This window comes from Otolemur garnettii, unplaced genomic scaffold, assembly GCF_000181295.1.
Source record: "Otolemur garnettii isolate 467f Iridium unplaced genomic scaffold, OtoGar3 scaffold00216, whole genome shotgun sequence".
In the NCBI taxonomy this organism is placed as follows: domain Eukaryota; kingdom Metazoa; phylum Chordata; class Mammalia; order Primates; family Galagidae; genus Otolemur; species Otolemur garnettii.
Genome location: NW_003852611.1, coordinates 1,159,016 through 1,183,251, shown reverse-complemented (window position 1 = coordinate 1,183,251; position 24,236 = coordinate 1,159,016). Strand labels below are relative to the sequence as shown.

General features: G+C 38.1%; 1 protein-coding gene across 1 annotated transcript in view; it reads left to right on the top strand.

Moving 5' to 3' along the window:
* Positions 1-24,236, top strand: part of IL1RAPL2 (interleukin 1 receptor accessory protein like 2) — a 1,213,983-nt gene that overhangs the window by 639,111 nt on the left and 550,636 nt on the right. Inside the window, exon 3 of the mRNA XM_003801635.1 lies at positions 16,542-16,815. Coding sequence (XP_003801683.1) covers positions 16,542-16,815 — 274 coding nt within the window. The remainder of the gene's footprint in view (positions 1-16,541; positions 16,816-24,236) is intronic.

Here is a 24,236-nt window from a genome sequence, read left to right as displayed (position 1 = left end):
CCGTCATTGTTGTTTGGCGGGTCCAGGCTGGGGATTCGAACCCGCCACCTTAGGTGTATGTGGCTGGCGCCTTAGCTGGTTGAGCTATAGGCGCCGAGCCTATATAATATCTTTCTTTGCCTCTTTATACTGGTTCAACTTAACATTTGTTTTATCTGATTTAGCTACTTCTGTTCACTTTTGGTTTTCTGTTTATATGAAACATCTTTTTTCCATTATTTGACTTCTGGTTTAAATGTATCTTTATAGGAGATGTGAGTTTCTAGTAGGCGGCAATAGTTAATTCATTTTGTTGATCTGTTCAACTAATCTATATATTTTAAATCTGTTTACATTACCTATTATCATTAATATGTCAGTACTTTTTCCTGTCATTTTGTTATTTGGGTTCCAGTTGTTTGTACATGCTTTGTTCTTTTCTTTCCCTCTTGTTGTTAACCATTGCTATTTGGCGTTCTTCTCTAGTGTAAACATTTATGTCCGTCTTTTCCCTTTTTCATTTGTGTGTTTGTTCTACCAGTCAGTTTTATACTTTTGTGTGTTTTCATGATGGTAGGTTATTATTCTTTCACTATCAGATGTTGGAATTTCTTAACTATTTCTCAGAGGACTGGTTTAGTGGTGATGAATTTCCTCACTTTTTGCTTCTCTGTGAAACTCTATTTCTCTTTCATTTATGAAAAATAACTATGTTGAGTGTAGTATTCTTGGCTGATAGTTTTTTTTTTTTCTTTGAATATATCATTTCATTCTCTCCTGGTCTATAGGCTTTCCACTATGAAAGATCCTATTAGTCTAGAGATGGTTCTCTTATATGTGATTAGATGCTTTTCTCTTGCTCTTTTGAGAATTCTCTCTTTATCTTTGACTTTTGACAGTTTCAATATTATGTGCTGTGGAGAAAACCTCTTTGGATTCTATCTATTTGGAGAATCTCTTAGCTTTTTCTGTCTGTATGTCTAAATCTCTTGCTAGACTTGGAAAGATTTAAGCTATTATTTCATTAAATAAATCTTCTATGCCATTGTCTTTCTCTTCATTTTGTGGAACCCCTAAAATTCAAATATAAAGTGACCAAATACATCAGATAGGCTTTGTTCATTCTTTTTTGTTCACTTTTGTCTAATTGGATTTTTTCAAAAGTCCTGTCTTCAAATTCTGAAAGTCTTTCCTCTGCTTGATCTAATCTATTGTTGGATTTCTCAAAATTATTTCTTATTTCATGTATTGCATTCTTTAATTTCAGGATTTCGTTCTGGTGTTTCTGTCTCTGTGGTGAATTTCTCATTAATACCTTTAATTCTTTTTCTCATGTCTTTGTATTGTTTCTGTGTGTTCTCTCATATCATTCTGAGCTCTTTTAATGTAATTATTTTGAATAATTTTTCTTAAAGTTCATAAATTTCTTTTTCATTGAGATCTGCTGCTAGAGACTTACTGTCTTCCTTTGTAGGTGTCATATTTATTTGTTTCTTCATGTTCTTGGGTACTTTTGTTGATATTTGTTGCAGGTGGTATAATAATCACCTCTTACAATTCTTTGGATTGGCATTCATAGGGGAAGATTTTTTCATTATGGTATATCTATCATGATTGCTGTGTGGGTATTTTGCCTATAATTCTGGGTACATTCAGTGGTGTAATCTCTGTATGATTTCTTTAGCTATAAACAGTGTCAGTGATGTCACAGATTCATCAGTGGCTTAGGTTGGAGTTGTTGTTGGAAGCTGTCATAAGATTTTTTCTGGAAATGAGGGTGCCAAGTGGGCCATTCCTTATGTTGCCATGGTGGCAGTAGTACACCAAACATGCCTGTTCTTGGTCACTTACATGGCATTCGTGGGCTCCAGTGTTAGCATTTCCAGGCAGGCTGATTCTTGGGCTTCCAGGTGGCTGCCAACAGTGGCAGCAGTGGGATGGATAGGTGAGTGGGATCTTGGGCCCCAGTGCATCATGTATGGTGTGGGTGGGTGATGTTCGTAGCAGTGGCAGGACAACCCCTGAGCTCTCAGGGAATCCTTGCTGATGTTAGCAGTGGCTGTAGAGAGGTGAGAGAGCCTGTCTCTGGCCCCTAGCTGATACAGGCAAGTGCGTACTAATGGTGGTGGTTATGACAAGTTGAGTGGGCCTCTACTCAGGTCTCTAGGGAGAATGCATGGATTCCAGTAGGGGAGTCCCCTGTGTGGCATACTTCAGTAGGGGGCAGTGAGTGAGAGGCAGTGCCAGGATCGATGGACCAGTGGTATATGTGGATGCAGGCTATGATGAGCAGAGTGGGGTGTCCTACAGCACTGGGTAGGTAGAGGCCAATTTCAGGGTCTAAGCAAGTGTGAAGTGGCTCTGTTGTTTTGGGGTAGAGTTTCTGTTACTGGGAGATGCTTCATTTCCAGCAACAGGGTACACGAAGAACCTATTCTCATGACACAGTACACGATGATCATGCTGTTGCTGGGGAGAGGGTTGCTAGTAGTGGCGGCAGCCTCAGTCAGAAAGGCACGTTTCATGATCTAGGGAGAAAACACTTTAGTCCTGGCAGGAGCAGCAGTGGTGGTGACAATGAGTAGAGAGAACCTGTCCTCAGAACGTGTGCTGGTATGTAGTGGCTATGCAGCTGGTACAGGTAAGATTGCTGTCAGGAGCTCCATACAGGCAATTCTCATGCTCTGAGGAGCAGAAACTGTGGTTTTCTTTGTCCTGGGGATAGCCTCAAGGATATTCTTTACAACTCCATTCCCTGGGATGTCTTACTCCACGTGGACTAGAGTACTGGGGTCTCTGACACACGGCTGGGTCCAGCTGGTGTTACAGTGAGGCAGCACTCTGACACAAGGAGGTGTCAGTTGCACACCAAGAGTATGGAGATGCTAGTGCTATGGGACCAGAGCAGGATGCTGTCTGCTGGGGGCTGGGCTCTCCACAAGGCGCTGTGCTTTCCCTGCTTAGGTCTCAAGTGATATCTAGGACCCTGTGTGAGTTCCCTCTCTGAATCAAGCCATTTAACAGTCGCCAGGCAGCTCCCTCTGTTAGTCTCAGGGCCTATGATGATTGAGGGGCTTTCCCATGGCTAGGATTACAGAAGTCCATGGTGAGATGTTGACCTATTGGGTGTCACTCACTTACACTGTCCCCACATTGGGGAGCCTCTTTAGGCTCTTAGTCTATCGTAGCCAAGCAGGCTACCTTGCTTCCCTCTCCTTCCTTCCCTTATGTGTTTCCTCTCATTTTGCTGTTAAATTCCAGTGTTCTCTCACAAATGATCTGTTCAAAGTGTAATTACTGGTTCAGCACCTGTAGCTCAGTGGCTAGGGCACTGGCCACATACACCAGGGCTGGCGGGTTTGACCCCAGCCCGGGCCTGCCAAACAACAATGACAACTACAACAAAAATAATAGCCAGACGTTGTGGCAGATACCTGTAATCTCCGCTACTTGGGAGGCAGGAGACTCGCTTGAGCCCAGGAGTTGGAGGTTGTTGTGAGCTGTGATACCACAGCACTCTACCTAAGGCAACATAGTGAGACTCTGTCTCAAAAAAAAAAGTGCGATTATCTCATTATTTTGTTTCTTCTTTGCAGAGGCAATGTTCTAATATCTGTAGTCAGCCATCTTGACCATCTCCTTTAATAGGTGACCTTTTTAACTTATAGCAGAAGAAATTTCATATGATTCAATCTGTTATCATTAATATATAAATGTAATTTATATATATTTAGTTACAACAACATGTTTTATATTCATTATATAACCATAAAATATAAAATAAGCATACTATATAAATACAAATTTATATAATTTATATATATAATCTAGTGTATCTAAATATATTTATAAGATATAAATATTATATACAGTCTAATAATATTAGAATATAAGTTATACAAGTATATATAATAGTTGTCTATATTAATATACTATAGTACTCTATTGTATATTATTATATATAATTAACAATTATGAAAACACATTATTGTATATTACCATATCACACAATGCCTCTTCACTGTCCTGATGTGAAATTTATTTTTATTTTTTTTTTATTTTTAATTAATTTTATTTTATTTTTGAGGCCGAGTCTCTCCATCACCTAGGGAAGAATGCTTTGGCATCAGCCTAGCTCACAGCAACCTCAAACTCTTGGGCATAAGTGATCCTCCTGCCCCTCCCAAGTAGCTGGGACTATAGGCATCTGCCACTATGCCCAGTTAGTTTTTTCTGTTTTTTGGTAGAGAGGCGGTCTTGCTCTTTCTCAGGCTAAATTCCAAGTCCTGAGCTCCAGCAATCCGCCTGCCTCAGTCTCCCAGAGTGCTAGGATTACAGAGGGGAGCCACCATGCCTGGCCTGATGTGAAATTTATAATGTGATTTACCTGTGCCTCACTTAAAAATCAATTTAATGACTTATTTTAATATAAACATGAAATAAAAGTAATTTATATTGACATAATCTATATAATGTATGTAATATCTTGAGAAATACAGAAGAATTAAATAAGTGTGTAATTAATATAATTGGTAGTATCAGTAGTAATAGGAAGGACTTACTGAATATTTTCTGTGTGTGCTGTTCTCAGCACTCACTGATGTGTGCACATCTCTGCATATAGTCTCTTAGACCTCAGTTGACTGGATCATACCTCACTAGAGCCCTCAGTTAAATGCCTGTTATTCCCACTTGCATCCGCTCCTCTTGTAAGATAAGCTTTTAGTTACTAAATATTTTTTTTCAAAATACTTACCTATATATGTAAGCGTTTAAATATTGGATGGAATGGTGGTTACCTTGCAGCATGGGTTTGAGATGAGAATGAAACCATGTGTGCTGGAGAAAGGTGACATTAGCAATATCCGTCGTGTTTTATTTCTTTAATAAAACAAAGCTAGTGAAAGTGACTTGGAAAAAAAGTGAACTTTAATTTGGATGGTGAGATCATGGGAGTTTGTAATATTATTCATTTTAGTTCTCTGTTAACTTTAAAATTAAATAAAAAAGAAGTTCACCAGGGGAAATTTCTCAAGTAAGCATGTATGCAGTTTATCTTCTTGACTGAAGACCTCAGCAACCATCAGATAATCCATTTTATTGGTGCAGGGTTAGAGCTTGTCTACTTTAACACCTTAACTTCTTAGAGGAATAGAAACTGGCTTTCCCAAAATAAGGTATCTTCTTAATGAGGCAGAGGTGGAATGACAACCCAGATTTTTTGATCCCCAGCCAGCTCTATACTATTTTCAGCACCTTGGAATTGGGGTCCAGGATAATGACCTCACAGGTTTGACAAATCTTCAGTCAGTTCAGAAAGATTTCATTCTTTTCATAGTTCTCTACTTACTATGGCAGAAAAGTGTATTCAGATGTTCTGGAAAAGATTTGCAACAATCCAAAGGTTAATTTCCATCTAATGTGAAAATTAGATAACCAAAGCAATTAAGCCTGTTAATACTTAATTGTGTGAGTTCTCACAGGACGAGAATATATGCAACTGGTCCTCTTTATCCTCAGGTTCTGCATCTACAGATTCAACTAATTGTGGATTAAACATGTTTAAAATAAAACATTAAAAGCAATAATATAACAATAAAAATAATACAAGAAAAGACAATACAAGGTAACTATTTATAAAGCATTTACTTAGTATTTGGCTTCATAAATAATCTAGAGATAATTTCGAGTATAGAAGAGGATAAGTGTAGGTTATGTTGAAATACTGTTTCATTTTATATGTGGGACTTAAGCATCTGAAGATTTTGGTTTTTTAGGGGTAGAGAGAATCCTGACACCAATCTGCTGTCATACTGAGGTATGACTATAAATCTGTATTTATAAGGCCTACTAATTGTCTGATTTTGGCGGTGGTGAGAGGAGATGGAGGATTGAAAAAAGAAAAAGAAAAACAGAAGTAGTCTCTGACTTTGACTAAAGTACAAATCAGCGTGGTGGGAAAACCAAGATGGCACTTCTAACTTGAAGCCTATGTAAATTAATGTCAGGGTATGACTAGGAATTGGTTAGGATAAGCATGGAACCACATAGTATTAGCATAAAAAAGACATCTAGACTAGTGGTACAGATCAGAGAGCCCTAAAATACATCCATATACTTAAAGTCAACTGATATTTGACAAAGGTGCAAGGAATACACAATAGGGAAAACAAACAAAAAAATTTTTTTCAATAAATGGTGCTCAGAAAACTGGATATTCATATGCAGAAGAATGAAATAAACCCTAATTTCACATTATATACAAAAATCAACTCAAAATAGATGGGCGGCACCCCCTCAAAAGAGGGCGGCGCCTGTGGCTCAGTGAGTAGGGCACCAGTCCCATATACCAAGGGTGGCGGGTGCAAACCCAGCCCTGGCCAAACTGCAACAAAAAATAGCTAGGTATTGTGGTGGATGCCTATAGTCCCAACTACTTGAGAGGCTGAAGCAAGAGAATCACCTAAGGCCAAGAACTGTAGGTGGCTGTGAGCTGTGATGCCACAGCATTCTACTGAGAGTGACAAAGTGAAACTGTCTCTAAAAAAAAAAAAAAAAAAAAAAGATTAAAGACTTAAATGTAATTTGAACTTATAAAACTACTAGAATAACACATAGAGAAAAAAACTTCTTGACATTTGTATGGGCAATGATTTGTTTAATATGACCCCAAAAGCACAGTCAACAAAGGTAAAAATAGACAAATGAAACTGTGTCAAACCTCAAAGCTTCCATATAGCCAAGGAAACAATCACAAAGTGAAGAGACAGCCTATGAAATGGGATGAAACATCTGCAAACCATATATCTGATAACCATACAGATGATGAGATAATTCTGATATCCAAAATTACATGTAAGAAACTCCAACAACTCAATAGCAAGAAAACAGATACTCAAATAAAAAAATCAGCTAATATCCTGAAGACACATTTCTTTCTTCCTAAGACAGAATCTCATTTGTTGCCTTCTGTAGAGTGTTATGGCATCATAGCTCACAGCAACCTCAAAGTCTTGGGCTCAAGTGATCCTTTTGCCCCAGCCTCCCCAGTACCTGAAACTACAGGTCCCTGTCATAGTGCCAGACTAGTTTTAGATACAGGGTCTGCTCTTGCTCAGGTTGATCTGGATCTCCTGAACTTAAGCAATCCATCCACCTCAGCCTCCCATAGTGCTAGGATTATAGGCATGAGCTACCACACCCAGCCTGAAGAGAAATTTCTTAAAAGAAGATACACAAATGGACAATAGAGATATGGGAATTATTAGGGAAGTATTATTATATTTTTTATATATATATTTATTATATATATTATAATTATTAGGGAAATGCAAATTAACACCACAATGAGATATCATCTTGCCTCTGTTGAAATGAGAATGATAAAAAAGTAGATAAATAATTGTTGAGGATGTGAAGTAAAGCAAACCCTTGTACACTCTTAATAATGGCTAATGAATTTACATTTCATTCTTCTTTACAAAGAATATGGAGATTTCCTGAAAATTAAAAATAGGTCTACCATATGAACCAGGAATCCTACTTCTGGGCATATTTGTAAAGGAAGTAAAAACAGTATGTTGAAGAGTTATCTGCATTCCAGTGTTCTTTGCGGCATTCCTCAAAACTGAGAAGATATGGAATCAAACAGTGTCCACCACCAAATGAATGAAGAAAGTGTATAAAGTGTATGTGTTCCTATTTTTGTGTGTATAAAGTTAAACAATGGAATACTATCTACCATTTAAAAAGTAGGAATTCCTGTCCTTTTCCTGTCATTTGTGACAACATGGATGAACCTGCCAGGTGCTATGCTAAGTGAAATAAGCCAGTCACCTATTTGATCTCATTTATAGGTTGAACTGATAGAGGTAGAGAATCTGATGATGGTTTCTAGGGTTGGGAGTGGCAAATGCAGAAAATTCTGTATAATGGGTATGAAGTTTCAGACAGAAGGAGTATATTCAACAGTGTTAAGTACAGCATGCTGACTCTAGTTAATGTACACTTTAAAACTCCTAAGAGACTAGGTCTTAAATGTTTTCACCACAAAAATGATAATTATGGGAGGTGATGGCTAGGTTAATTTTCTTGATTTTATCATTTTACCATGTATACATATATCAAAACATCATGTGATACCATAAATATACACAGTTTTTCTTTGTTAATTACAACTTAATAAAGTTGAAAACAGTGTTGAAAACGTCCCAACAAGATATGAGAAAGGCCTTGACTAAGTTTGAAGATAGAGAGCGAGGGGGCAGATGTTGGTAATCGGAGGTCCTGGCTCCCTGAACCCAGTTGACCTGGTTCAATTACTTGGCTGATCTAGAAAGTTCAGTCGAGGCATTGTGGTTAGTGAAAGCAACAGTGAGTGGAGACTGAAAATAAAACTGAAGTGGCACAGTTCTTTATGTGTGGATAGAGCAAAAGTAACCTACAAAGTTTTAGAGTAACAAAGAGAGATTTTATTTAGGAAGAACAAAGAATATTTAGAGCACTTCCAAAGGGAATTGGAAGTAAGTCCTTCTCATGAAGGAGAAAAGCTGAGAGAGATGGCACCATAAAGGCCTGCCAGGGCATTAATATCCTCTTTCTTTCCCTTTGAAATTGATTGCAAGTCATTGATTGGCTTCTCTGTGCCTCCCAGCAGTATTGCCCTTTCTTATTGGTTTGTCTCTTTCTATTTGGTCATTGGTTACCTAGGTTACTTCATACCCATATTGTTATGGGCCTTCTAGACTTCCTGGTTCATCAGACCGTGCTTCCCTCCTGTCCCCCTTGAAGCCTCTTTCTTAGTGTCCTTTCTCAACATATTTGAGTAACTTTAGAGAAATTGCAAGGCTTAATGTCAAGGGAGGAATAGGGGGAGATGAATGAGAAGGGAAAGCAAGATTTAGGGATGACTCCCAAAGTTTTGGGGATGACTGCAAACATGGGAGGCAGAGCAGATTTGGCAGGGGAGAAAAGCTCACTGCCAAGCTTCCTAGATTTGAGGGAGTTGTAGAAAGCATGCTTCAGGGACTGGTGGGCAGTACAGGTATCCTGCCTCCCACAATCATATTTTCATTAACATCAGTTTATCTGGGAATAGCTCCTGGCTAGTGTCTAATTCCCAGGGAGACTTATTAGGCCTCAGGTAATCACAAATTGAGGAGTGGGTTATAGAACGCCTCGCGGTGGCTTTTCCTCCGGAATATAATTGGGCTCATTCATTGGATAAAGATCAAAAGAATGATTTTGACAAAGCATCACACAGATCCTGTAATGAGAGGGAAATGAAGACAGTTGTCAGCCCATTATTAAGCATAATAACTAGGTTCAATTGAGATGAAGAACTTCATTTAGGGCGAACTTTCCCATTGACAAATAGTAGGGGGTGAATGTGTGAAAGGGAAGCATATATTCCAAATCATATAAGATGTAAACCTGCTTTCAAAAACCTAAAGCAATAATCATTTATTGTATGTATATAACTGGGGTATTATAAATTAGAGAATTCGACTTGTCTCTAGTGTGCGCACTTGAGGCAGACAGAGTCCCTGTGCTGGGTATAAATAAAAAGAAAGTTGTCTTTGTAAGGGGGGACTCGAAGGGAGAAATAGAAGAAATTCCATTCCCACATTGAAATATCCTAATATTGGAATATTGGATATCCTAATATTGGAATGGGGAGCCTAATGTTGTATTCAAGAAGTATAATATACAATAAACAGATTGATATGGGTCAGTTAAAGTTTATCTAAAGGTTAGATATGATCTTTGGAGTTACATCAGGTACACAAATTAGTATTCATGAATAAGCACTATAATTCATAGATAAATAATTGGCACATATTATTTGATAAGTATGTTATATCACTTAGATCGGTCTACTCTACTGGACAGGCGTGAACTCTGTGGAATACAGATGGCAATTTGGAGAGCTGATGTTTATCTTTTACTGACTTATGAGCTGGGGAGAGAAATATTGCAAGGAATACACAGAACGGACAGTAACATTGTAGGTTCTGTAGTCCAACTTATTTGGGTTATAGTCTGACCTGTGCCACCACAACTTCTGTGACCTTAAGCAAGTGACTTAAAATCTCTGAACTTTTTTCCCTCATAAATAAAATAGAAAGAATGAGTCCCTCCCTCCCAACCTTATAATGAAATGAGAAAACTGTGCGCAGAACATCTAGCACAGTGTTTAGCTGCTCTATACCAAGGACTTAATGAATAATAACCACAGCTGCTGCTGCTGTTACACCTTTCTGGGCTTGGTCATTTACCAAGTACGTGTGTGAAGCCTGGGTCCCCAGTTTGAGCAAGATCTCAGCTGCGTTCTCAACTTTTGTCTTTCTTTGTCACCTACAGGGTTGTGTCCCCACAGGTTGCTGTGATCCTTCCCCAGAAACCAGAGGTTCATATGTAACAAACCCCTTAGTTTGAGAGGTGAGGAAAATGGTATTGCTACACAAAAACTTGTACAGCTCTCCCTCTAGTGGTAATTTACTGAATTGCCCCCAACAATTGCCCTAGTGACTCTCAAACAGAAGAGCTGGTGGTAAAAATAAACAAGATTTAGTTGACCTAGTTAAAACGTCTGCTTTCACAAATGAATGTAACCAGGAGCACATAATAAACTAGTATGGGATATAGCCCAGGAAAACGACTTAAATGGAAACAAATGTCATTGAATTATCTGGAGGTTGAATATTTTTTCACGTGCGAAGTAGCGAAGTAGCTATTTTACCTAACAGAATTGCAATTTGGGCTAAAAATCCAGAATCAGCAATCTTGTACATAGCTATATATCGTATCACCCAATAAAAAATTGTGGTGATCATAGTTATTATGCTCTAATTTGCTTCATTCAATATTCTTTTTTTCCCCTAATATAGGATAATGTTATTGGTAATAATCTTTTTATGACAATTTATAAAATTTCACAAGGCTTTGTTTTTACAGCAGGTAGGTATGGTAGGATTCTCTCCCTGGTTGTATTAAAGGGAAATCAGGAGGTGTATTTATAAAGAGGCAAAATGGGTTTGCTGGAGCCACCCAGGGCACTTTGCAGGGGATTACACTAGTTTTTTAATCTCCTCATAGCAAAATAAATTGCATGGTTGCTGGCAAGTCCCTTTCTATTTTTTTTTTTTTATGAATCTTCTTGTCAAACTCCTTAAGAATACACTTGTTCTGAAAATTGGAATTAAACATGATTAAAGTAGAGACCCGGGTTTTAAAGAAGTGGCTTCCTTCACTCCATTATAATTGTTTTAGAGAGCTTAGATATTAAAGCATTTCTGCCAATAAGACTAAACCAAATGTAATAACTTTGCGAGCCCTATAGAAATCTAAATCAAGGGAGTAGAGATGAGAATCTTAAAAACCACAATTGTTCTTTTAAATACTTAAATTTCTTGCTATTCATAAGACTCAAGAATGAACAGAGAAAGGATAATGTAGAAATAGGTATTGTCAAATGGAGGGACAGAAATATTTATAACCACACAATGATTTTGAAACAGAGGGCAGAATGTTATGAACTCACTTATACTTTCAATGAAGTTTGCTCTGCAGTAGGCTTCAGTCCAAGTGCAGAATTTCACTATTTGGAGGGGAAAACATCTCCCTTCCTGCAGTGCCTCCATTCACATTTGTGTCTGGTTAGAGAGACCCAGTTATCAAAACCACGTGTGGGAGAAGCTGTTCTGTCCAGAAAACACTTCTCAGGAGCCAGGCAGTGCACTCACTTATACAGATGCCAGTTGAGTTATGACCAGAACAGGGCTGATTAGCTCTGTGGATTGGAGGCCCTTGCTCATAAGGTCAAACTCACAGATTGGCACCCTCCGTGGTCTGCTGAGTTCCACTATGTCCCCAACTTGGCTGTAGCCTGCATCTTTATCTGTTGCATCACAGATCTATTCATTCATTTACTTGCCAAATATATATGGAGAATCAGCATGCAAGGAGCTGTGAAAATATGGCATGTTATCACAAACACTTTGTGACAGAAATGTGACTTGTGTTTAAAACTTTTGGTGATACTTGTTTAATTCAGTTGTATGTAACCTTTCACCCCTTTTTGCCTTTCTGTGGCCCTCTGACACTGCTCGTTCTTCTCTGTCAACCACAAGATGTTCAGTCCCTTCACGTTGGCTTGCCCCTGTCTTTTGAGGTCCCTTACCTCAGTTTGTGCTTCTTAGTAGCTTAAATAATATGCACTAGTCCCAAGTCTAAAAAATCAATGTGCGATGTCCTGTTCTATTCCCTCTTTCCCTGTTCTTGAATTACTAAGAATAATAATCTAATAAAAACAAATCATTCGGCTCGGCGCCTGTGGCTCAAGCAGCTAAGGCGCCAGCCACATACACCTAAGGTGACGGGTTCGGATCCCCAGCCCGGGGCTGCCAAACAACAATGATGGCTACAACCAAAAAATGGCCGGGTGTTGTGGCAGGCGCCTATAGTCCCAACTACTTGGGAGGCTGAGGCAGGAGACTCACTTGAGCCCAGGAGTTGGAGGTTGCTGTGAGCTGTGATGCCATGGCACTTTACCCAGGGGGATAGCTGGAGGCTGTGTCTCAAAAAAAAAAAAAATCATTCAACCTTGTTGGAATCTAATAGTCTTCAAATGCTCTTTAGATATTAGGCTCCAATGCCTCACCTTGTATGGATTTGTACTGGTAAAAATTTAGTGTAGGAAAATATTTGGTATATCAGGTAGGCCTTTATGGATCCCTGGTATCACACGTTTGGTATATTTTATGGGAAAAATCCCCTCTCAGTTTCCTTGAAATACCTGGTATTGTAACGATGTACTATAAACTGTAAGGGAAAAGGATAAAGGGGATAATGTTTAGAAATTATTTTCCTCTGGCTATTGACTGACTACTTTATAATTAAACACTCTCTCTCTGATACTTGAAGCAAGGGAACAGAAGACAAGGGACCATGAATCTATTTAGTCTATTAAGTGTTCAGATAGCACTTAAAAGGAAATGAATTGCCAGTGTTTTTTCCTGGTCTGTATGATAAAGCTATAACTGCAATGGTAATGAAATGTCCTAAGCTGCCACTGAGCGTGCATGGTTTTTTGTTTGTTTGTTTGTTTTTGCAGTGTTTGGCCAGGGCCGGGTTTGAACCCGCCTCCTCTGGTATATGGGGCTGGCGCCCTACTTGTTGAGCCACAGGTGCCACCCTGAGCATGCGTGTTGTAACTTAGGAGAAGATCTTTTAATTAACTTCAATACCAACCCTGTCTTACTATAAACAAACTAGACTATTAACTTTGTAAAGGTGTAGATTATGCAACAGATCATTCAGAGGATTTAGGGAGCAAATGGGAAATACATTTCAGATTATTTCTATCAAGTAGGTAGTGATAGGATGTCAATCTATTTTGCCAAATCAAATTTGTTAATTGAAAATCACTTGCTGTGCATCTTAAGGTTATGGGAAATTAAAACCTGAAATGTTAAAGTTTTTAAATTGTCCCTATGTTTTCTTTGTTTCTACGAATCTACTTTTATTTTACCTATTTATTTATTTTTTGCAGTTTTTGGCCTGGGCTGGGTTTGAACCTGCCACCTCTGGCATATGGGGCCAGTGCCCTACTCCTTTGAGCCAGAGGCGCCACCCTAAATCTACTTTTAAAATACAGCCATGAGACAATACATATTTTCTTACAAATATTTATATCATTATCACTTGGTTGTGTTAATATATGGGAACAGTATCACAGGTAATCCATACCTAGGAATAATATAAAATCCATTTAAAGATGATAAAACAATACATATTAAAATTACATTTAATCCAGATATATTTCACTAATAATTTCCCATTACGCGGAAAGTTTAACGGATATAAATTTCCCCTCCCCTCCATTCTTGACAGTTATGAGAATGGCATATGACAGGTAAATAAGTATGGAGGGAATCAAAAAAATTGCCCCTAAGGGATAGCCAGTGTCAGTATACACATTTAGTCCAATCCACTCTACTCTCTTGGCTTTAACAGTCCAACATGGTCCTCAAAATCCATAGGGATGAATCTGGTACCTGTGAATCCTCAGAGCAAGTTTGAATGTCTGGCTCATACCTATAATCTTAGTCCTCTGGGAGGCTGAGACAGGATTGCTGGAGCTCAGGAGTTCGAGATTAGCTTGAACAAGAACGGGACCCTGTCATCAGAAAACATAGAAAAATTAAGCAGGTATAGTGGCCTGGGTCTTTAGTCCCAGCTACTTGGGAGACTGAGGCAGGAGAATCACTTGAACCCAGGAGTCCTGGGTGATGCGAGCTAAGGTGATGCTACTGTACTCTATCCTGGGTGACAGAGTGAGACGCCCCCCCACCCCACCAAAAAAAGTTCAAATGCCTTTCAGTATAATTAACCTAATTTCAGTATAAATTTAAAGTGACTTAATTGTTTATTATTTCTAATGAATGCCTCACATACCATTAAAGGAGTTGAGGCAGTTTATAGTAACAGCCCATACCCAGCAGGACAGAGAAAAATGAAGTTGAGGGGGGATCAGAAACCAGAGTTCAGAAACTTTTGGGGGCCTTAGTCTCCTCGGCAGGTCTCATAAACAGTTGTGGAAAATTTCCCCAGAAAAGCATACCTATGGAAATAGGCACATCATTTTGCCAACAACCTTGAAGCCTATGGTGGTACCCTCCTTCTGTGTGTCCTTGAACCCCAGTCCAAGAATTCCTCCTATAGAGAAAGTAAAATTCTGAGGAAAGATAGTTATTATACTTGAGTATTGCATTTAGCTCTAAGCTTCCTGTCAACTCAGGTTAAAAGATTACACTCACTGGGTTATAAGAGTCCTCAAAATCTAAAAAAGGAAACAAATCAGTTCACAAAATTATAGGCAAAACATATAATTTTAAAATGGCAGTGTTTATGTATTTTACGAAATGATTATTTTCCAAATGGTAATCAAGTAATATAAAGGGATATAGCATAATTTGGTGAAATTTTTTGAAAATTAAGGTAAAATACCGACGGTAATTATATTGACTAGCATATGAACTTAGCCACAGCATCTCATTTCTTACCCTTTTGGGAAAGACAGAATTTACTGTATATAGCTTTCTTTAATGGTAGATTTACTCACTTTATATTATTTGATTAAAGCTGACATTAATATAATATATTCCCATGAGCACACACCAGCTAAGCAGCAAGGGAGGCCTAAGGGTATAAAGAGAAATCGACCCGTGATTAAATATCTGATATTAATAGGTCATACCATGGAAAACTGGCATGTATATAACAGAAGATAATCACTTTAGGTGCCACTGCTTTCAACCTTGGCATTTAGTTTCTCAAAAGCAAATAAATAACACAATAATTGTTGTCACAATTATAGGCATAGGCAATACAGGGTAGAGGTTAAGAACACAATCTTTGGAATCAAAGACTGCTTTTCCACCCCTTATTAGCTGTGTGACCTTGGGCAAGGTCATTTAACTTCTTTGCATCTCAGTGTCTTTATCTGTAAAATAAGAATGAAAGCATTAATCTCCAGACTGCTCCTAAGGTGTGCAGAGGTGTCTTGTCAGTATTTGTTTTGTGGGGCTCCTGTCTATGAGCCCCCTAAAACCAAAAGGTCAGTGTCATTCTAGCAGTCTAATTCACAGGATTATGTGAAGGAAATACTGTGTGGCTAGCTGAAATCACTCAGTTGTGAGGCTACTCTGCGGGAATTGGGACCTGAGCAGGGGTACCCTAGAATAACCTTATAGGCACTTCTTTGTTGAGGACTCCAACCTGGGATGGTGGCTGATAGGGGAGATGGTGCCAGACAAACACAAGACTTTACCACCAATTTAGTGCATGAAAGCCTGGGAACCCAAGGAGGCATACACAGTACTTCCTGTCTGCTGGCAGCCCAAGACACTGCAGCCCCCTTCAGTCTTCTCAGGGGTCTTTTATTGAGTCCAGCAACAGAGTAAAAGTGCAAAAGTGCACAGCAGTTAAAGATAAAAGAAAGAGGAGCTCAAGACCCCCAGGAAGGCTGAGTAAAGGGCAGTAGTTGGATAAACAGTAGCATAGGGTAATGGAACCTCTGAAAAGGCCAGATAAAGTATACAGAGAGGAGGGGACAAGTGCATCCCTTTGAGCTATCTTAACTTCCCTAATTTATACTACTGATCAAGAATCTAACCGTCTTAGCCCACCTGTACTGCTGAATCTCCACATAGGGGTAGTCACGCAGACACTCCTTGGGGCACTTTTCCCTGAGTTGGAAAGTCCTTGAGGAATTCAGCCCGTTTGTTTTCCACACTTCTTAGAGTATGTGGTCTACTCCAAGCAGAGGTTGCTGCAGAGAATTAGAAAACACTTTAAAGGTACAGGGCTAGAGCAGAAGTTCTGCTTTCTAAGATCTAAGTGAGATATCAATCTCGTTTAATCGGTCTGGGAAGATGGAATGTAATAATTTATGTAAAGCACCTGACTCAGTGCACGTTTGTAATGATTACTGCTCTTACGATTATTATCAACAATGCTCACTGCATCTGCATCTTACACATCTTCTGGTTTTCTTTCAGTGGATGGCTGCATTGACTGGTCGGTGGATCTCAAGACATACATGGCTTTAGTGGGTGAACCAGTCCGAGTGAAATGTGCCCTTTTCTACAGTTATATTCGCACCAACTATAGCATGGCCCAGAGCACTGGACTCAGGCTTATGTGGTACAAAAACAAAGGTGATTTGGAAGAGCCCATCATTTTTTCGGAGGTCAGGATGAGTAAAGAGGAAGATTCAATATGGTTTCACTCAGCAGAAGCACAAGACAGCGGATTCTATACTTGTGTTTTAAGGTAAGTGTTGTGTAACAGTATTGTTCAGTTGTGTGGCTGATAGTCTTTTGACTGGGTATGGAGTGTGTGGTGGGGTGCATCATATTATGTGGTAGACATGTTCTTGAAAGATTGTGGTGCAGTGGAGCTTCAATTCAATTCTAATTACCTACTGGACCTACACGGCAGATTCTTATCAGATTTTCATAAAATAGGACTCCATTGACTGGGTATGCTTATTTATGTGTGTTTTTTTTTTTGAGAGAGTAGAGTGGATGGAGTTATTAGGATATCATAGCTCACAGCAACCTCAAACTCTTGGGCTTAAGCCATTCTCCTGCCTCAGCCTCCTGAGTAGCTAGGACTACAGACTCCCACTACAACTCCTGGCCAGTTTTTCTATTTTTAGTAGAGATGGGTTCTCACTCTTGCTCAGGGTAGTCTCAAATTCCTGAGCTCAACATTCCACTCTCCTCAACCTCCCAGAGTGTTAGAATTATAGGTACAAGCTGCCACCCTCAGACTGTGTGCACTTACTTAAAAGATTGTGTGACTTATTCCTTCCTACCCACCCCTGCTCTAGGATCTTATATTAGCAATGACTGTTACATATAGGCATCCATATCAATGTTGATATCTAGCCGTGAAAATTACCTGAATGTCGTTTAAGCCAAGGTCTCTCCTTCCTTGTTGATGGAAAATAGCTTCAAATGCTGTTGGGAGATATCTTAGTTGTTGAAATCTTTCATAGAATTTGCAGTTTGAGTCTACCATGTCCAAATATTCAGCATATAACTTTTGTAAATACAGTCATCCTGAATTTCAGGGTACTATAGGAGGAGATAGCACAGACATAGTTCTTACTCGTGAGATGTTTATACTGATCAGAAAGCTGGTTTCTTTTTCTTAGAGATTCTACAATATGTCCTTCCTTCCCCTTCCATTCCAGTGCTAGGATCATCTAGCATCTCAGATAGAGACTGATTTGGGTATTGAATTCTGCCATTTTGGGAGTCTTTGATCTCGCTCACCAGGGACCTGCACTATACTCTTTGATTTAAACTTCTTGGAAATGCAGACCTTTTCTATTTTTGTATCTGGTAGACTTCGATGCCAAAGCTATGTCACTTATTCATCAAAGACATTTGGAAGACCCTGGCAAGGCCTCGATTGTTCAAAGGGCCAGGGAAACAAGGTGGTGTATAAATTACCTTTTAGATGCTCTAAGAATTAATTTTATGATTTTGGGGAGGAGCTGAGTGTTGGAGAAAAAAATGGCATGTTTAATCTGTTTGTGATAGGCAGAATCCCCAGGATCTTGGCAGAATAGGAGTCATTGTGATCACACCTTTAGTGATAAGGGATATTTTCTTTTACCTGGGAAACTCTTAGGCAAATTGAGAAGTAGGTGTAATTCAGCCTCACTGACTCACAATATATTCTCTGCTACTCTTTCCCTGTTTGCTCTCTCCATGCTCCACCCTCATTATAACCTGCCAACTGGAAGTCTCTCTTCCCCTCCCTCCCTTCCCCCATTTGCTTTTTTGTGTTTTTTGTTTTCATAAATTTAAAGTTGCCTTTGCAAAGCGTCAGTCTGTTATAAGAGGTGATAAGCTTATGACATTGCCTTTTCAAAACATCACTCTGTTGTAAGAGGTGATAAGCTTATGACGAATTATTGAATTAATTAATGCTACTTCCCCTGCCTGCTTATGTCCTTGGTCTTGTTACTTCTTTTCCCTTCTCCTTCTTACCTCATTCCCCTGTTCTTAGCAATGTGAACAGCTCAGTGTATATTCTGAGATATATTTTCCCTACTTATTTAATTATACAAACATACTTACATGGGGACATTCCCCTCATGAAATTGAAGGATTATGGATTTCTCTGAATTTTCTTTTCTTTATTGAAAACATATAATGGAAATCCCTCTGAGTCAATTGACAGAGTTCTCACTCACTTTTTAAGTATATAATTTTTTGAGTTGTTTAATATTCTTGTGCTATTATAATTTAGTCAATTATTTCCCCACTGATGAGCATACATTTTGTTTCTAGATTTTTCTTCCTACAATAAGTATTATAATAAAAATCCACTATTTGCTTTGAAATAAATTTTAAGAGTTCAGAATAGTTTTAGAATTGCAGAATTATTGCTAAGATGGTACAGAGAGTTCCTATAATAGTCTATTCCCAGGTTTCCTTTTTTATTAACATATTCCATGACCATTATGCATTTGTGATAATTAATGAACCAATAATGGGACATTATTATTAACTAAAGTTCATACTTTCTTCAGATTTCTTTAGTTTTTTCTTAATGCCCTTTTTCTGTTTTAGGATCCCATCTCTGATACCACATTACATTTAGTTGTCATGTTCCCTTAAGCTCTTCTTGGATGTGGCAGTTCCTCAGACTTTCCTTGGTTTTGATGACCTCAGCAGTTCAAAGTCCATTTTGTAGAGTGTCTCTCAATTGGGATTTATCTAATATTTTTCTTGTGGTTGTACTATGATAGTATGTTTTGGGGAAGAAGGATACAAAGAAAAATATCATTCTCATCGTATTGTATTGAGGGCATAAAATACCAATATTACTTGTCACTGTTGATTTTGACCTTGATCATCTGGCTTGAGGTAGTATTTGTCTTTCTCCACCATCAACTTAACTCTTTTTATCCTCCATTTTTATACTGTAGTGTTTGGAAGAAAGTTGTTATTCATAGTCCACATTTGAGGAGGGCTTCTTAAGGGTAGAATAATTTCATGAATTATTTGGAATTCTTCTCCATTAGAGACTTGTATCTTCTCTATTTATTTATCAATTTATATCAGTATGCACTCATGGATATTTACATTATACATTGGGTTATAATGTAATACTACTTTCTTTTCTTTCTTTTTTCTTTTTTTTTTACTTTATTTTCTTGTTCAAATTCTTTTACCTTTGTCCACTGGACACTCTTTTTTTTTTTTTTTTTGGACACTCTTTCAATTGGCTCATTTCTTCCTTGATATAACCCCATCATTGTGAGTTTTCCTTTTTTTTTTTTTTTTTTGCAGTTTTTGGCCAGGGCAGGATTTGAACCCACCACCTCCAGCATATGGTGCTGGTGCCCTACTCCTCTGAGCCACAGGCGCTGCCCGAGTTTTCCTTTTTTAAGTGTTTTTTTGTGTTATGGAAAGACGCTTCACGCTTATTTTGTACATTTCCCCTCTCAGGTCTAGAATCAACCATTTTTCCAACCATTTTTTCCTGATCTTCTTAAAAATGGGAAATGAAGGCCAGGCATGGTGGCTCACACCTGTAATCCTACCACTCTGGCAGGCCGAAAGGGTGGATTGCCTGAGATCATAGATTCGAGACCAGCCTGAGCTAGAGCAAGAACCCCTCTCTAAAAATAGCTGGGCATTGTAGTGGGCGCTTGTAGTCCTAGCTACTTGGGAAGCTGAGGCAAGAGGATCACTTGAGCCCAAGAGTTTGACGTTGCTGTGAGCTATGACACCACGGCCTTCTACCAAGGGCAACAAAGTGAGACTCTGTCTCAAAAAAAAAAAAAATTCAATCCATATAGGTTATTTTATGGAACTGACAGGACAGTGACATTCATAGCAAATGTGTGTCTTCATTTGACACTGTTAGTATTCACCTAAAATCTCCGATTTGCTGCCACTTAAAGATAATTATGAGTTTTTTATGCTTTATTGACTTCATTAAAGGTTACTGTGTTGATTTCATTGTGCTTTAAAATGCAGATATGAACTCTAGTAATATTTTCCACCTGATCGAATCAAAGATAGAAAAGTGTACTATTAGTGACCTTTGGTAGCCAATTGCTCAGTTTAAAATTTTTCTTTGTCCCATCTCAGAAGTTATTACTTGAATTTCTCAGCATTTTAATGGGTTGGTAATAGAAGAATGGTAGAGAACTAAGACATACTTTGAGAGGAATTGCCAGTCCAAATATCAACCCATGTTTTTCAATTGAGGCACAATTTAATAGGATAAAAATGATGAGTGTAATCTAATTTTACAGAATCCTACATATCACTTCTCTACAACCTGGAATAAGAGGTGACTTTAGCGGTGGATAATGATATCATCATATAATTTTGAATTGAATTCATGGATATTGAAAAGAATGGTTAAATATAATTGGACATCTGTAGAAAGCTACATATTTGGGGATAGCTATGGCTAAGTGTGGAGAACCAGTTATAGGTTCCAACCATTATAACCCTTTACTTCTGCAATGAAAGGAAGGAATGCTCTTATGAAAAGGGAACATAATCCAGATATTTGGGGGTTTTAAAATTTATTTTTATTTATTTATTTTTTATTAAGTCATTTGTACATAGATCATGCATACGTTTATGCCATTATGGGATTCAATGTGTTGATTATTTGTACAATTGGAGTACTTAGTCCTACTAATTAACATAGCCTTCACCTCATTTACTAGTTTTGGTTTTTAATAATAATTGAAATAAATGAGCTTGTCAGAAGTTAAATGTTTCATAAACTACTTCTAAAGAATTCCATAATGTATTAATTCAGCCCAGAGACATGATATTTCCATTGATTTTTCAAATGTGAATAATTAGTTCACTTTTGAATAAACATTACTCCAACAAAAGAACATAACTAGAGAAGCTGAGCACTATTTTTATATTCAAAACAAGAAATGTTTGCTAATTCTTGAGTCTGCATAATGGGTACCTCAGAGTTTATTGGACTATGTTTGAAATACTCCATAATAAAATGCAAAAAGAAGAAATAAATTTAAGCAGCTGTGCCTGATTTTAATGGCTCTTAGATGATCTTGATCTATAAATGCCTATGTAGCATATAAGTGAGTTTTTATAATTCAAGCAACATTCATTGCATGTGTACTACAAGATGCATTCACTTTGTGCCATATTATAAGAAGATGTGTGACTTTAGAAAGAAAAGTGATTGTCCTAGTCTACCTCAGACACTAAAAAATAGTTCTTTTCAACCTTCTACCTTCCTACCCTACTCCCCACCATGGTTACCAAGATTTTTCAAGGACAGTGAACATTTCTCATAATTCAATTCCAACTTAACTATTGATCCTTGAAAAGGTAAGTGTCAACAAGTCGGTTGCCTGGATAGCAATTTCCAGGAGAGCAGATAGTTTCTTGTCAGAAAAATGAAAGCCTGGATCTTATAGAATTAATTAACCTCATAAAAGATCAAGATAGTACAATGGGGTTTTGAGGCAACAGCAATGCCTTCGCTGGCCTGTTTAGGCTAAAATGAAATGCAATTAGTTATTTTTTCCACCTATTTTTGTAAAGTCCCTGATTACATTAACTTTTGTAGCTATTAAGTATGACAGAACACATATGTAACCTGGTAAAATTATTTTGTCAACGTCTAAAATTTGGTAATCTACTCGTGTATAAAATTATAGGTAAGTTGAAATAACACAAAATAGTAATTGTGCTTTATTTTCATCTCATTAACCTAATTTAGTTACATTGTAATGTTTAGAAATATAACCATATTGTTGTACTTTAGCTGTGTAATTTCAGCTTCATTCAGTTTGTTTATTGGAACAAAGCAGATATTTAGAGTTTAGTCATCAGGATTACCTGCTTTGTAAGAATTAATAACCATAAAACAAGAATTGATTTCTAGGCTTGGCGCCCATAGCTCAGTGAGTAGGGCACCGGCCATATACACTGAGGATGGCAGGTTCAAGCCCGGACTGGGCCTGCTAAACAACAACAATTGCAACCAAAAATAGCCAGGCATTGTGCTGAGCGCGTATAGTCCCAGCTACTTGGGAGGCTGAGGGAAGAGAATTGCTTCAGCCCAAGAGTTTGAAGTTGCTGTGTGCTGTGATGCTATGGCACTCTACCCAGGACAACATAGTGAGACTCTTGTCTCCAAGAAAAAAAAAAAGAATTGATTGCTATTAGTCACTGTTGAGGTGGCTAACATTGGTATTCATATATACTTTTTAGTTCCAACCCTTATATCATTACAGAAATTTCAATGGCTTTCTGTTTTATGGTTATTTTGCTCAGAATGAAGGTTTTAACCTTTGTCTTTCGAGGGTTGTGAACTCAAAATCTTTTCAGAGACCCACTTGGAAGATTTTGGAGTGTTGGAGGTTGTAGCACCTTCCTCCCATAACTTCGTTTCAGGCAGTCTGTTCTCTTTCCATCACCTCCTATTTTTCTGGCTCATTCTTTCTATTCTTTATTGATCCCACAAGTTTCTCTTCCTCATTGATCTCATAATTATTTTTTTCATGGTCACTGTTCTCTTCCTGTCTCACATAGTTTAAATTCAATGATGCATCATTTTAATCACCCCTATAGTCACCCTCTTGATTCTCTTGATTCTTTCTCTCTTCATCTTATCCACTTGGGAGAAACTACAACACTGTTTAAACCCAGATATCCATACTGTGCCTGTGTCCTTGCAGTTGAACTTTGCTGAAGGAAAATATTGAACAGTGTTGTCTGGGCTCACTTTAAATTCATTGTTACGAATTTCAAATGGAACCTTAATGTTATCAGGTAGGTTTACTACATATTTTTAGACCATACATTCTCCCATCTGCCTGGATATTTTACATGCTCTCCTCTCCTTAACCTCCATCTCCTCCCCCTTACTTTCTATTTTACTGACAAAGAAGAATTGAAGCAATCAGGAGAAAACTTCCACTACATCCACCCATCTACTGGTATCTGTGCCTCCATGTTTTCTCATCCTGTAAGGACTGGCCTTGCCCCATCTAAGGCTGACCACTTCATGTGTACACTAGATACTATTCCTATTTGTCTACTATGGAACATTACCTGAGGAATTCTCTCATCTCTCTCCCATCTCATGGCATTTCTAATGATCATTTCCATCAGCAGACACATATGTGGGTATTTATTCCATCTAAAAATCATCTTCTTGACTGTACTTCCTCCACCAGCCACTGTCCCCAATTCCTTTTTCCCATTTGGAAAAAAAATTCTTCAAAAAAAGAGTAGTTATCTGGTGGAGGTATCATGGATGTTTGCATATGTCCAAGCTCATCAAATTATATCCATTAAAAATGTTCAGTTGTGTATCAATTGTACCTCAATAAAGCATTTTTTTTCTTTTCTTTTCTTTATTTTTGTTTATTTATTTTTTTTTGCAGTTTTTGGCCCACCACCTCTGGCATATGGGGCCTGTGCCTTACTCCTTTGAGCCACAGGCGCTGCCCCTCAATAAAGCATTTTATAAAAGAATTGTCTGTACTCACAGACTTGAGTTGCTCTAGAGTTATGCATTCTGTAGCAAACCCATTTCTTTTTTTTTTTTTTTTTTTTTTTTGAGATGGAGCCTCAAGCTATCCCCCTGGGTAGAGTGCCATGGCATCACAACTCACAGCAACCTCCAACTCCTGGGCTCAAGCGAGTCTCCTGCCT